Source organism: Bidens hawaiensis, unplaced genomic scaffold (genome assembly GCF_021521415.1).
Source record: "Bidens hawaiensis isolate Kalapana, Puna unplaced genomic scaffold, B.hawaiensis_p1.1 tig00027531_1, whole genome shotgun sequence".
NCBI classification, from domain to species: Eukaryota; Viridiplantae; Streptophyta; class Magnoliopsida; order Asterales; family Asteraceae; genus Bidens; species Bidens hawaiensis.
In genome coordinates, this window is record NW_027494455.1 from 119,584 (window position 1) to 133,847 (window position 14,264).

Sequence of the window (14,264 nt, forward strand, 5' to 3'; positions counted from 1 at the left end):
TTATTTCCATCTTTCTCTTTTACACACTCAAAAACACACACATAACCGACCGAGATCCGAAGTCGAGACCCGAGATTTTGCTGGTAGATCTGAGTTGGAAAGGTAAGAACTAATCCCGCAAAGCTAATATTACTGAAAATGGTTAGGATTTGACGGGTTAATCGGACCCGAAACACAACTGCCCAAATCGGACCCCTAAAACGTCGATTTTAGGCCGATTTGATGGTTGGGATTTGTAGGCGCCGATCATACGATTCCGTGGGTACCAAAATCGAGTTATTTGGCTAAGAAACGAAGGAGTTATGGGCAAACAGATCTGCAGCGCGACAACTTCGCCTTCATCTGGGCAACTTCGCCTTCAAGCGATGAACTTCGCCTGCAAGCTAAGTTCGCCTGATGAACTTCGCCTGCAAGCCAAGTTCGCCTGATGATAAGTTCGCCTGAAGCCAAGTTCGCCTGATGGTAACTTCGCTGAAATGGTAACTTCGCCTAAAAGCCAAGTTCGCCTGAGGTTTAACTTCGCCTAAAAGCCAAGTTCGCCTAAGGTTTAACTTCGCCTAAAAGCCAAGTTCGCCTAAGGTTTAACTTCGCCTAAAGGCCAAGTTCGCCTGAGGTTTAACTTCGCCTAAAAGCCAAGTTCACCTAAGGTTTAACTTCGCCTGAAGCCAAGTTCGCCTAAGGTTTAACTTCGCCTGAAGCCAAGTTCGCCCGAGGTTTAACTTCGCCTGAAGTGAAGTTCGTTTAGAAAATAAATTAAAAACCTAATGGAAAATGTGTTAAGGCAGTTATCGAAAATAAAATTTTTCCAAGCTGACCTGGCAGCTTAACCCCAGCCAGGGGCTCTGCCCCTTGGACCCCGCTAGGGGCTGCCGCCCCTAGAACCCCGCTGCCAGGGGCGCTGCCCCCGGACCCCCGTTCGTTGTGGGTCATATATAGATAGAAATACAAAACGAGTAGTAGTAGTTAATTGATATGTGTAAATATTATACAGTTAGCCGAGCCCAGTTAAAGAAAGGAATTACGATCAACGGCGAGCGTAACAGGATCCAGGTGAGTTTCTAGCCCCATTCCTTGTTATGTTTTCGGGGCTGTGTGCATACTTGATGTGTTGATAATACATTTATCCTAAGTGATAAGTGTATGCCATATGTGATATATGTGATATGTATGAATGATTGCTTGATGGTACGTGAACGATCTTCGGATATTGCACGTACTGTCAGGTTGTAACGTTATAAATATGCTAAGTATGATATGTATGAATGATTGCTTGATGGTACGTGAACGATCTTCGGATATTGCACGTACTGTCAGGTTGTAACGTTATAAATATGGTAAGTATGATATGTATGAACGATTGCTTGATGGTACGTGAACGATCTTCGGATATTGCACGTACTGTCAGGTTGTAACGTTATAAATATGGCAAGTATGATATGTATGTTTATGTGTATGAACGTAATAAAGTTAATAAAAGAAGGAAATGACGGTTGTATGGTTGTATGGTAACGAAGAGGGAATCGAACCCTACTAATATTCGAAAACAAGGGACCAGACCCTAATAATATCTGTGATGTTAGGGACCAGACCCTAATAATATCTGTGATGTTAGGGACCAGACCCTTATAATATCTGTGATGTTAGGGACCAGACCCTTATAATATCTGTGATGTTAGGGACCAGACCCTTATAATATCTGTGATGTTAGGGACCAGACCCTTATAATATCTGTGAGGTTAGGGACCAGACCCTTATAATATCTGTGAGGTTATAGGGCGAAAGGCTCTTTAAAACGTATGATTATGAATGTAAAGAAAGTATGTAAGTAAGAAAGTATGTAAGTAAGAATGAAGGCATGAGTACTTATGTGTGTATGAAAGAAAGTTATGAGGTTAAGTACGTATGTATGTAATAAGGTATTGTATGGTATTGTATGATTAACTAGAACTCACTCAGCGTAGCTGACTTTTAGTATGCACGCAGGTGAGTAGGATGAGACAGCTGGCTTGAGTGGAGGACACATGGCAGAAGACTAAAGCCTGGCATCTGAAGATCTGATATGTTTTATAAGTTATGTTTTAATTTTGGAAAGACAAAAGGAATGTTTTACGACATGATTATGAATTGATATGTAATGTTTTATGAAGTTTTATATTCCGCGTAAAGTTTTAATTAACTCTGATATTTAGAACTGTGTTTATGAGTAAATCCAACACGAAAGTAGGGTTACCGGTGACGGGGCCTTACAGGTTTCCAAGTAACCCGCCTGTTCCCGCAGGCGCGGGTACCCGCCATTAGGGACTGGCCACCCGCGCAGCATGGCTACACGCATAAGGCTTAACACTCATAATAATTCAGTAGTCACCTGAAGAAGGAATGAGCAAAGTCGGGAACATTCCCGCATAAAGGCGGGAGGGGGAAAACTCCCGCCTAAATGAGCCAGTCCGTATAATAATGGAGGATCTTTTGTGTGATACCTGACGAGGTATGGACAAAAGATCTGACCAAGGATACGACAGCTCACTGACAGCAGCATGGCAGACAACACGCCACAGCACTGTGACCAATAGCCGCCGCCTGCTCACCAACTCCTGCCATACCACGTGCCTAGCCTGTAGTTGGTGGAAAAGGAAAAGTAAACAGCACGCCTAGTCACTATCAGCCGCTGCCTATCCACCAATTACCAGCATAGCACGTGTGTAGGCCACAGTTGGCAGAGTACTAGGCCGGCTAAACCTCCTTGGAAACCCACCTTCGGCTATAAAAGACATCAAATGGTATTATCATTTCATAATCTAATATCTTGTATAATTTACCTGATAACTGCTCTAGTATTCTCAATATACTTTTATATTCAAAGAGTAATATAGACTGATTCTCACGCCGAAGGGTGGTCACAAGGAGGAACCCCCCCCTTTCTTAGTAACGAGCTCACGGTGTCTGTTTTGCAGGTTATCGGAAGAACCATCTTGCCGGAATTAACCCCTCGTGGGAAACGTCTATCTAACCCTCAGGTTACTTGTAATCTGACCGGGTTCGACTGGTGTTTCTTCATTGGCGCCATCCGTGCATAAAGCTAGAACTTTATTTTTCTCCAGTTTTTTCAAAATTTCTGGAAAGATGGTTAAGGATACTCCGGTCCCAAAACCGAGTAACCAAGAGACTCCGGTAATTACGACCCCAGCTATAAGGGGGAATACCGAGTACACAAACTTTACGAACACTACCCCAGCTACCCAAGCCGGGGCAAGTGAAGTAAATAATCAGACACTGGGATTCACCGATACCCAGTTAGAAAATCAACAGACGAGGCTCCCCTGCCAAACACTCGATGAGGTTAAAGCGTGGGCCGAAGCACGTCAAAGAGAGTTCCAAGCTGAGTTGGATGAACGTTTACGTTCACTCCAACAAGTGGAAGAATTCGAATACGACGATGATTCGGAGGAATCCGAGGAAGACGCGAACCCTCGCCATAGGGCGAAAGGGAAGCGTAAAGAAACGGATTCCCAACCGAGAAGGCGTTTTGGAGAAGCATTCAGTCCAATAAACGTGGGCAACAGCCCACGGGACTTCTCCAAAACATTCACGCCAACTGCGGCAAGGGCGGGAATGTCCAAATTCGCAAGGGACATTGCGGAAGCAATCGCCCCAAGAAGTGCCAAACAAATGTCCAACATAGGCACGTACGATGGTATTTCTGACCCTGACGATCACTTGAACAGATTCATCGCGGGGGCGACCGTCAGTAACTGGACGGAACCCACGTGGTGTTATATGTTCCAAATGACGCTGGTCGGGGCAGCTAGAGCGTGGTTCGACCGTCTGCCGGTCCACCACATCTACGACTGGGCAGACTTCCAACAGAAGTTCAGCCAACACTTTAGTCAGCAAAGAAAGTACACTGAGGAGCAGTGGACAATCCTCAAGTGCGTCCGAGAGGAGGAAGAATCTTTGCCTGACTTCATCACTCGCTTCAACTCGAAGAAGCTAAGCATGGGCAACGTTAGCGAAGATCTCGTTCGCGCCGCTTTCATCCAGGGCGCAAACGACCCGGAACTCATCCGCACCCTAACGGGCAAAGATGGCATGCCATCCACATGGGATGCCATCATGACCGCAGCTAAACGCTTTGCGGAAACTGAGAGGCAACTGGGCAGAGATCTTCCGCAGAGCACGAACCTCTACACCCAGAAGACGAGGGAAAACAATGTCCTTACCGCCCGATTTAACAAAAAACGGAAGCTGGGCATTTGGCAGTCAAGGGTAAACTTTGACACCCCGTCCGGCTTCCAACATCGGTTGGGCGGAAGAGATAACGTGAAACCAGAGAAGAACTCCAGGTGGACGCCACTCACAAAGAGTGTGTCCGAGATATTCGCCACGGAGGAGCTCCCGTGGCCAAAGGCTCCGTTTATCCGACATCGCCACAATGCTGACCGGAGAAAGTATTGTGATTTTCACAAAACCAAAGGTCACAACACTGAAGAATGCCTAGACGTAAAGGACTTGGTCGAAGCATTTGTCAAGGATGGGACACTCGCGCACCTTGTGGCGAAGTGAGCGTCGAGCAGGCTGATGCGTGAACCCCAGCTGGGGAAACGCACGAATAAAATCGCAGCTTCAATGGAGACTACATACTGCGTAAACAACGAGATCCCGAACAAGATACATGTCGGCTCGATGATGCTCCCATCCAAGCCACGTCTAATGGGAGCTCAATTACACAGTTTATGTAGATCAATTCCAAATTTGTAAAGAAAAGGCCTAGAGCCACTTCTAATGGAAACGATTCTCCTTCAAATTGAAGCTGATGATTTTACATTTTTATTTTATGAACTTTGCACATGGAGATGCCGGTATCCGCCGCATCAAGTGAAGAATCGTTGCGCAGGGAAGGCGGCAAAACCCGCACAAACCCAAAAGCATCAAACCTTCACGCAGGTCAGTTAAAGGGGAAAGGTTCAGCCATCCCACTATGTGAAAGTGCCGGTATATCCGCATGAATCCTGGTAGAGGAAGCTGAACACTAACCTATTAACAACCACGCGTTGAACGGTCGATTCAAACACTAATGCCGGTAGTCATCGCATCAAGTAAAGAGTCGTTGCGTGGGGAAGGCGGCAAAACCCGCATAAACCCAAAAAACGACAGGACCTTCACGCAGGTTAGTTAAAGGGGAAAGGTTCAGCCATCCCACTATGTGAAAGTGCCGGTATATCCGCATGAATCCTGGTAGAGGAAGCTGAACACTAACCTATTAACAACCACGCGTTGAAAGGTCGATTCGAACACTAATGCCGGTATTCACCGCATCAAGTGAAGAATCGTTGCGTGGGGAAGGCGGCAAAACCCGCATAAACCCAGAAAATGACAAGACCTTCACGCAGGACAGTTAAAGGGGAAGAGTTCAGCCATCCCACTATGTGAAAGTGCCGGTATACCCGCACGAATCCTGGTAGCGGAAGCTGAACACTAACTCATTAACAACCGCGCGTCGAACGGTTAAAAGTCATTCTGAAAGGATAAGGAAAAACCTACGCGCAGGTCAGACATAGGTAAAGTTTAGCCATCTTACCAAGTGCAAGTGCCGGTCCTATCCGCACACTCACAAAGGGGGAAGCAAAACTTTAACCTACTGAACCACATTCAAGGTTAACTTATTCTAAACACTTGGGAAATCGCTAATTTAAACTAAGTATGCAAGTCATATAAGGTTTATAAAGCAATGAACCCAAAGGAAATAACAGTCTTATCCGCAAAAAGATTTGTATTTCACGAAAGATATATTACAAGAATGGCCGGGTAACTACCCGCCTACAAAACAAAATCTATAGTCTATCCTAGCAGTGGGAAGGGATCTTCAGAATCAAGCTTCAGGACCACTTCCACTTGGACCCGCCCCATCAGTAGAGCGTGGCGGTTCAAGGAAAGCCTTGAGGATAGCAAGTCCATCATCAGCAGCAGCGACTTCCTTCACCTTCTCCACCACCGGATGCGGGAAGGCGGCATATTGGTTCACCGCTTGGTCATATGCGGCTTCGGTGTCCACATCGAACAAAGGGAAGTTGGAAGGCGGGACGCCTTTCTCAACGAACCCTAGACCAAGCAGGAAGCCGGCCTTTTCCCCATCCTCATGAGAAGCGTTGAGGGCTGCGCTCATGGCATCATCGTAAGTAGTCTCTGAGAAGACCCGATGCACAACCTACAAAGAAAATACAAGTGTCAAACACCTTTTTTATGTACAAAGGAAAGCGTGAAGACGTAAAGCTAAACATACCTGAGACAACGCTTCTCGAAGAAGCCATTCCTTGGCAACCAGAGCTTCTTGGAGGGCGGCTTGAGCTTGGGTGCGGGCGCGTTCGGCTTCGCTTTTGTTAAGGTTGGCAAGTAGCACTTCCTTTGCAGCAGCCTCTTCAACGCCCTTAAGCTTCCGCTCGGTGTGGTCAAGCACGCCCCTCTGGTCCAGGATCTCTTGGAGCTTCTTGGCATCTTCCATCGCCAAGGCATCATGAGCACGTTGGAGAGCCTCTAATTTGGCCTTGAGCTCCTCGTTCTCCACGCGTAAAGGCTCAGCAACGGCTTCAGCCTTGGTGGCCCTCTCGGTTGCGTTCCTCGCAGTCTCCTTAGCCAGCCGAAGCTGTTCGTTAACAGCTTGGGCAGCCTTGGAGCGGGCCTCGAGTCGCGCTTGAACCTCAACCTCGAGGGCCTTGAAGGCCTTCTCCTTCTCCGCAGCAGCTGCGGCCAACTGTTGGTTCTCCTCCCGAAGAGCCCGCGCTTGAGATACTTCCTTGGCGCGAGCTGCTTTCAACTTGTCGTTTTCATGACAAAGCAGCTCGACGCGCAGCTGCATCCGGGCCTGGAGAACCCGAAGCTCATTGGTTAGCCTACCCTCCTGGTAGCTAGCCATGGCTTCCCCCAACGCACCATGGGGAGCAGCGTGGCGAGCCCATTCTACGCACTCCACAGGGGTACGAAGGGTTGTTCCTCGGCGGATGTTCCATCGCGGAACATACACTTCATTGGAATCCGACACTGCAAAAGAAACAAAGCAGTTAGGAAAAGATGAAGAAAAATATAAAGGCCAAAAGAACCCTACGCACCTGTAGGGTCGATCACAGGCCGATAGCCACCGAACCCATCACCTGAACCTAAGGGAAATCCATCCAAAAGGTCGGGCAGATGGGAAGGTGATAAAGATTGGCGAGAAGCCCCGCGCGTACCTGATGGGCCGGCCGTCGTTGCCGGTGGCGGAGGCATAGTAGCGGCCGCCATGGTCGCCGCCGCGGTCGCCGCCGCAGAATCCGCAGCAATCGTAACCGCCGGCTCGGTGAAAGATGCTGTAAAAATCGCACTTACCACCGGCGGTGACGCCATCTCGGCTGGAACAGTCGGCTCAAGGGAGTGAGCAACTGATCCAGCGGAAGCAGGCGCAGGCGCCTGGGTCGTCGCCTCAGGTAGGCTGACCGAGCCTACCGTCATCGGCGGAGGAGTACTCCTCTGCGCTCCACCCTGGAATGCGTCAACATCCACGCCCGCACAAGAAGATAAGTGTTTCAATAAATTTATAAAGTGATAAATCTACAAAAATAAGGATGTTTGTACTTACGGGTTTTCTTGAGCCTGAACGTACGGACGGGCGGGGACGAGCCCGATGGAACCGGTCTCTTGATGCCGGTCACCGTCGTCGTCGTTGGTTCTCCGGAGGTAACAGTCGTAGCCTCCGGAGCAGTGGTCTTCTCACCACCGGGGTTCCCCGCCACCTCTTCACTATCTGACTCGGTGTCAGATAGAAGCACCGGATCAGCTGTGGAGGCCACCTTCTCCTTCCCTTTCCCGCCGGCAGCCTTCTTCTTCCGCACCAGCGGAGGACCATCTGCGGATTCCTCAGAAGAAGACAGGATGTCAGGAATTCCAGCAGCGGGTACAGCATTGAGGGGTTGAGGATAGAGTATCGCCTTACCTGGCCGCCGGTGGCTCAGGATCTCGTGGCCCAGCGGATAGACCTCCACAAACCGATCCGCCGTTTGTTCCAGGATGGGCAACTCGTTCTTGTCTAGAGCACGAGTACCCACCCGCACGGGACCGTCAGCTTCCCGCGGGTACATGAGCGACTCCAAATCGTTCCCCTCTGAAAGAAAAGAAACAGTTAGAAGACAAACTCATATCAGCAAGAAAGACAAGACATACCATAAGGAATAGAGTTCAAACCGTATTCGAGAAGGATGGGAAACTGAGACGCCTCCTTCCATACCCGGCTCATCCCCAGCATCACCATCCCGGACTCCGCAAACCGGTAAACCGGAGATTGAACCCGGGATATCTTCGCGAACCATTCCGCCTCCTGGTAGTTGGAAGCGTGAAGGCTCGGAAGCGCTTGCCCCTTCTTAAACTTCATGGCAATGGGGATGGCGCGGGCAGAAATGTAGAAGAACTCCCGCTTCCACGATCGGAGACTGCGCTCGGTCACGCAAATCTTCAAACCCTTAATACGGGTTGTCAGGGTGTACCACCCCTGGATGCACCTCCAAGTATAGAAGGTCATCAGGCGGTCCACATAGGGCTCAATACCCAGAATCCGGCACACCCACTCGAAGTGCCGGATCTTGGCAATCGCCATCGGATGCACCTCGATCAGGTGCACACCGTGCCTCTCCAGGACACGGTACACAAACTTTGTCAATGGGAACCTAAGGTTCCCATAAACAAAGAATGCAGCATATACCCCGATCTTGCCGCTGGGGGCATCGTACACAGTCTGGTGGGGTTCAGGAAACTCAGGCTCAAGAGACTCAGGCATGAATTTCCTGACGACGTACTGGTACAGATCGACAGGTAGAGCACACTGGCACTCGCCAGCAGTACTCCTATCGTCGGCTACAGCTTCAGCATCATGGGAAGACATATTGCAGAGGAAGAAGAAACGATTTCGGAGGAATGCTCAACTGAATAAGGGAGTATTCACCAGAAATCGCTTTAGAGATGAAGAGAAGAAGTAAAGGTGTGAATTACAAAGGACCCTCTTCCCCTTTATATAGTGATCGCAATTAATGCGGTGAATTTAATGCGAAGGAGAGAGAAATTGAAGGTGCAATGAAACCGTGACATGTGGCACCGGGCAAGCTGGCAACAGCTGTTGACAGGACAAGTGCCATTAATTTTGCGGCCACGCGCCCGAAAAATCGCGCCCACGCGCCGTAAAAAGCGTCTGGAATGACCATATAATGTCACGTCGCCATAACTTCCTGCACGTCCTGACACAGTCAGAAGAAACCGTCGCACGACGACTGTTCTTATCCTTTCACCAACTTCAAATTTCAAAGATTCAAAAAGATTCGAAAAGTAAGCGGGAAAAACCCCTTACCCTGGCTATCCAGTTCACCGTAAGACGGCTGCGGGTACAGTGTTAAGGCAAAACCCTTCACATACCTAGCACCCGCAGGGAACAGAAGCCAAGAATACCCAACTATGAAGTCGGGTGCGGGTACAGTGTTAAGGCAAAACCCTTCACATACCTAGCACCCGCAGGGCACGGAAACCGGAAAAACCCAATTATGAAGCCGGGTGCAGGTACAGTGTTAAGGCAAAACCCTTCACATACCTAGCACCCGCAAGGAACGGAAACCGGAAAAACCCAACTATGAAGTCGGGTGCGGGTACAGTGTTAAGGCAAAACCCTTCACATACCTAGCACCCGCAGGGCACGGAAACCGGAAAAACCCAATTATGAAGCCGGGTGCGGGTACAGTGTTAAGGCAAAACCCTTCACATACCTAGCACCCACGGGGAACGGAAACCGGAAAAAACCCGACTATAAAGCCGGGTGCGGGTACAGTGTTAAGGCAAAACCCTTCACATACCTAGCACCCACAGGGAAGTGAAGCCGAGAATATCTTGGCATTCCACCCAACTACAAAACGGGCACAGGTACAGTGTTAAGGCAAAACCCTTCACATACCTAACACCCGTAAAAAGTCATACCTCGGCACCCAATTGTAAGTCGGGCGCGGGTACAGTGTTAAGGCAAAACCCTTCACATACCTAGCGCCCGCAGGGGATTAAACGCCAGGAACACCTCGGCAACCATAAGTCAGGTGCGGGTACAGTGTTAAGGCAAAACCCTTCACGCACCTAGCCCTGCAGGGATTTAACGCCAGGGATACCTTGGGAGTAAAGTAACTAATAAGACGAAGTGCGGGTACAGCGTCAAGGCAAAACCCTTCGCATACCGAGCACTCCATGGGAATTGAAACCAAGAAGGATCTTCTGGGCCATGCTTGCAGAAACGGGATTAACATCCCCGCATAGCGGGAACGTCAAGAACTAGATTGTTTGAAACTTCAGGATGGAATTGGTGGTTATAACATGATTGATCACTATGTTCAAAACCACCAAGACCTCATGGAGAATCTACACAAAAGGTTCTAAACGCTCCTGACTTGCGGGGAGGTTACAGACCTATCCGCATCATCCCAGAGATCAAGCAGAACATTGGGAAATTCTGCGTGATATTGGGAAACCCGTGGGTAAGACTTCCCGCGGAAAACCCATAAAACTAAACCCTTTTCAAAAACCCCTTGCTTAAGTCCAAAAGTTCACCTCACTTTATTAAACATTCATGAGAAGAACATTGGACTGGGGGGACTTGAAGAGGTAGGTCCCAGCAGAGGTGGTTAGGACCCGCAAGACTCCCTTAAAGGAGACGTCTGCGCAGTTGAACACGCAAGACTCCTTAAACGGACGTCTGCGCAGTTGAACCCGCAGACTTCACCATAGGGACGTCTGCGCCGCGACCTACCAAACCTGCAGGACCCACCACGCTCAGAGTTGTGACGACCTCACATGCGGTACGCAAGCTGGTCCTGCAGGAAATGCCTCCCTATGGTTTCCAAGTAACCCGCCTGTTCCCGCAGGCGCGGGTACCCGCCATTAGGGACTGGCCACCCGCGCAGCATGGCTACACGCATAAGGCTTAACACTCATAATAATTCAGTAGTCACCTGAAGAAGGAATGAGCAAAGTCGGGAACATTCCCGCATAAAGGCGGGAGGGGGAAAACTCCCGCCTAAATGAGCCAGTCCGATAATAATGGAGGATCTTTTGTGTGATACCTGACGAGGTATGGACAAAAGATCTGACCAAGGATACGACAGCTCACTGACAGCAGCATGGCAGACAACACGCCACAGCACTGTGACCAATAGCCGCCGCCTGCTCACCAACTCCTGCCATACCACGTGCCTAGCCTGTAGTTGGTGGAAAAGGAAAAGTAAACAGCACGCCTAGTCACTATCAGCCGCTGCCTATCCACCAATTACCAGCAGAGCACGTGTGTAGGCCACAGTTGGCAGAGTACTAGGCCGGCTAAACCTCCTTGGAAACCCACCTTCGGCTATAAAAGACATCAAATGGTATTATCATTTCATAATCTAATATCTTGTATAATTTACCTGATAACTGCTCTAGTATTCTCAATATACTTTTATATTCAAAGAGTAATATAGACTGATTCTCACGCCGGAGGGTGGTCACAAGGAGGAACCCCCCCCCCCTTCTTAGTGACGAGCTCACGGTGTCTGTTTTGCAGGTTATCGGAAGAACCATCTTGCCGGAATTAACCCCTCGTGGGAAACGTCTATCTAACCCTCAGGTTACTTGTAATCTGACCGGGTTCGACTGGTGTTTCTTCAATGCAGAAGCGGAGGCACGCAACAACTTAAGAAAGTTACAAAAAGTATCAAAAAAGGGGTTCAAGAAACAGGAGAAAAAACCCGACTTGATTCGTTATTAACCGAAGGGCGTATATTTTGTGATATGCCCGCGTTAGCAAATAGAGATAGTATTCTTTTAAGAGATACACGTCTTGAAAACTCGTTGATCTGTCAACCCCAACAACGGAATATTCATGGGCGGATTTTGGAGGGTTCCTGATGCATCGGGCCTTCGAGTTGGCGTTTTCAACCGCTTATACATTTGCTGGGTTGATGCCATATTTTCTTGAAGTTGACCATGTTGACTTTCTTAGACCCGTGAGTATCGTATTGTTAACCTTACTTCTGCGAGCTTTAAATCATTTTTTTTTCATGTTTTATCTTATCTCTTAAGTCTTAACAAGCCAAACAGGTGAAGAAATATGCAATTAGCTAAAATGAAACCGGTCAAATGGTTATAATTATAGTTTTTGTAATCATATTTACTATAATTATATGAAAAAATAGTTATAGATATTTGGGACTAGGTTTGTTAAACGAACCGACGTTCAGTGAACCGTGCGGAGGGAAGTTCGTTTATTCACGCTTATCTAATAAGCGAACAAACTTGAACACATTTTTTTGTTCATTTAGTTATATGAAAAATACAAACACTTGTCTCGTATATTCATTGATGTTCGGTAATGTTTGTTCCTTTAAGTTCGTTTGATTACGTTCGTTAATATGTAATTACGTTTTTTAGGCCCAACACATGGTTAATTCACATTTACTTTTAATTGGTCTTTGCACAGTTATGCGCGTGAATTGTTCGTGTATACCGTTAACAAATGAACATAAACAAACATGAAAAAGAAAATCTCATCCATTCTTGTTAAGGTTGAACGAACATCACACTCCGTTCTTGTTCATTTACAGGCCTATATGGAACAAGAAGTGTTTTAGTCGACCAACTCGTTCCAACTAGTACCAAAAGTATGCTTTAAATGGCTTTCGACCCATTTGACTTGCATTCTTTTTAGTTACATCTTTTATCTTAACCATTTGACCCGTTAGACATTGACCCATTTTAGGTAAACGGGCTGATGTGCTTTTGTGTCTACTAGCATTGTAATTTTTTTTTTCTTTCAGGTGGATGTCGGTGATTTCTTACGTTTCAAATCATGTGTCATATACACGGAATTTGAACACGCAGAACAACCGTTGATTAATGTTGAAGTTGTTGCACACGTTACACGACCCGAACTGAGGTCTGGTGAGGTCTGTTTCATTCTCATTGTACATCCTTTTGTTTATATAATTTTACTTTTTTACTCAAATAATATAACTATTTTTATCACAGTTAACACACTAGATACTTGTAAATCTTAAACACACTAGATGGAGGGTAAAATAGTATTACATATGGATTTGTGTGCCATGTTAACCTTTATCGACGGATCGTGTATACATCATCCAATTAATTTATTAACAAAATCTGAAAACTGTTCCTGATCAACCAAGCCCGACCTGGGCCCGCCCGTTCCAACTGGGAGGGCAAAGAGCTCGTCAGATTCTCGAGATCGGCTTGTTAAAAGCTCGAAACGAGCCAAGCTTAAATGAGTTTGAGCCTAAAATTAATCTTGTCCAATAAACGAGCCCAAGCCTAAGCTTCACTTATGGAGCTCGAGCCGGTCCGAGCTTAAACGAGCTTGGGCTCGGCTCGACTGGTTTACGCCCGTAATTCCAACCCATACAGTTTTTTTACCCAATTGACTCGTGACCGTGCAGGTTTCCAACACATTCTACTTCACATTTACTGTCCGTCCTGAAGCAAAAGCCAATAATAACGGGTTTAGAATCCGTAAACTGGTCCCCGCCACCGAAGAGGAAGCCCGCACAATGTTAGAATGCATGGATGCTGATTCTTTGCTGTCGAAGGAAAGTGTTTAAATTTCAAAACATCAAATAATCATAATCAATATTAAGAGGAAAGTATCTTTACTTTTAAACATATAGATGAACCTGTATGGCATGTTTGTTGGTTCCATTCACAAGGGGGTGACGGCGCAACTTGTTGCCCGTTTATCCACCTCTCAATTGTAATTGAATCCTTTTATTTAATATGTAGTTATATTAAGAAAAATAAAATAAAGTTTACTTTTCTATTTTAGTTAATCGCCGGTTTTTTTTGTAGCATGAAAATTTTCGTCTTTATGTTTGGGATTCCTTATTTTACCTCCTTATAACTTATTTAAGGCATAAGGTATAAGTTACAAAGTTGTAACTTATATCTTATACACTCATAAAACCTAACTTTCCCAAACAACTTATAATCCATAAGTTAAAGCTATAAGGAGCTAAAATAAGGAATTCAAACACCCAATATAATGTGAGTATAAAGATGTAATGGGTTGAAGGTTTTGAAATATAGTGGATTTGATCCAACTTACAAGTGTAATTTTGTGAATTATTTTACAATGTTTGTAAAATAATAAGGTTCTAAGAAATATATTATAATGAATCTATTTAATAGTTGGTGTATATGTTAAATATATTAATAAATCAACAAATTAAGTG

At 46.6% G+C, this 14,264-nt stretch overlaps 1 protein-coding gene across 1 annotated transcript; it reads left to right on the forward strand.

Annotated features, from left to right (window-relative positions):
• Positions 1 to 11,702: 11,702 nt before the first annotated feature.
• Positions 11,703 to 13,731, forward strand: LOC143575524 (acyl-coenzyme A thioesterase 2, chloroplastic-like). The gene is made up of 3 exons (XM_077059875.1): positions 11,703 to 12,026; positions 12,837 to 12,965; positions 13,476 to 13,731. Exons 1-3 carry the CDS (start codon positions 11,928 to 11,930, stop codon positions 13,635 to 13,637), a joined length of 390 nt encoding a protein of 129 aa, XP_076915990.1. The 5' UTR covers positions 11,703 to 11,927; the 3' UTR covers positions 13,638 to 13,731.
• Positions 13,732 to 14,264: the final 533 nt, after the last annotated feature.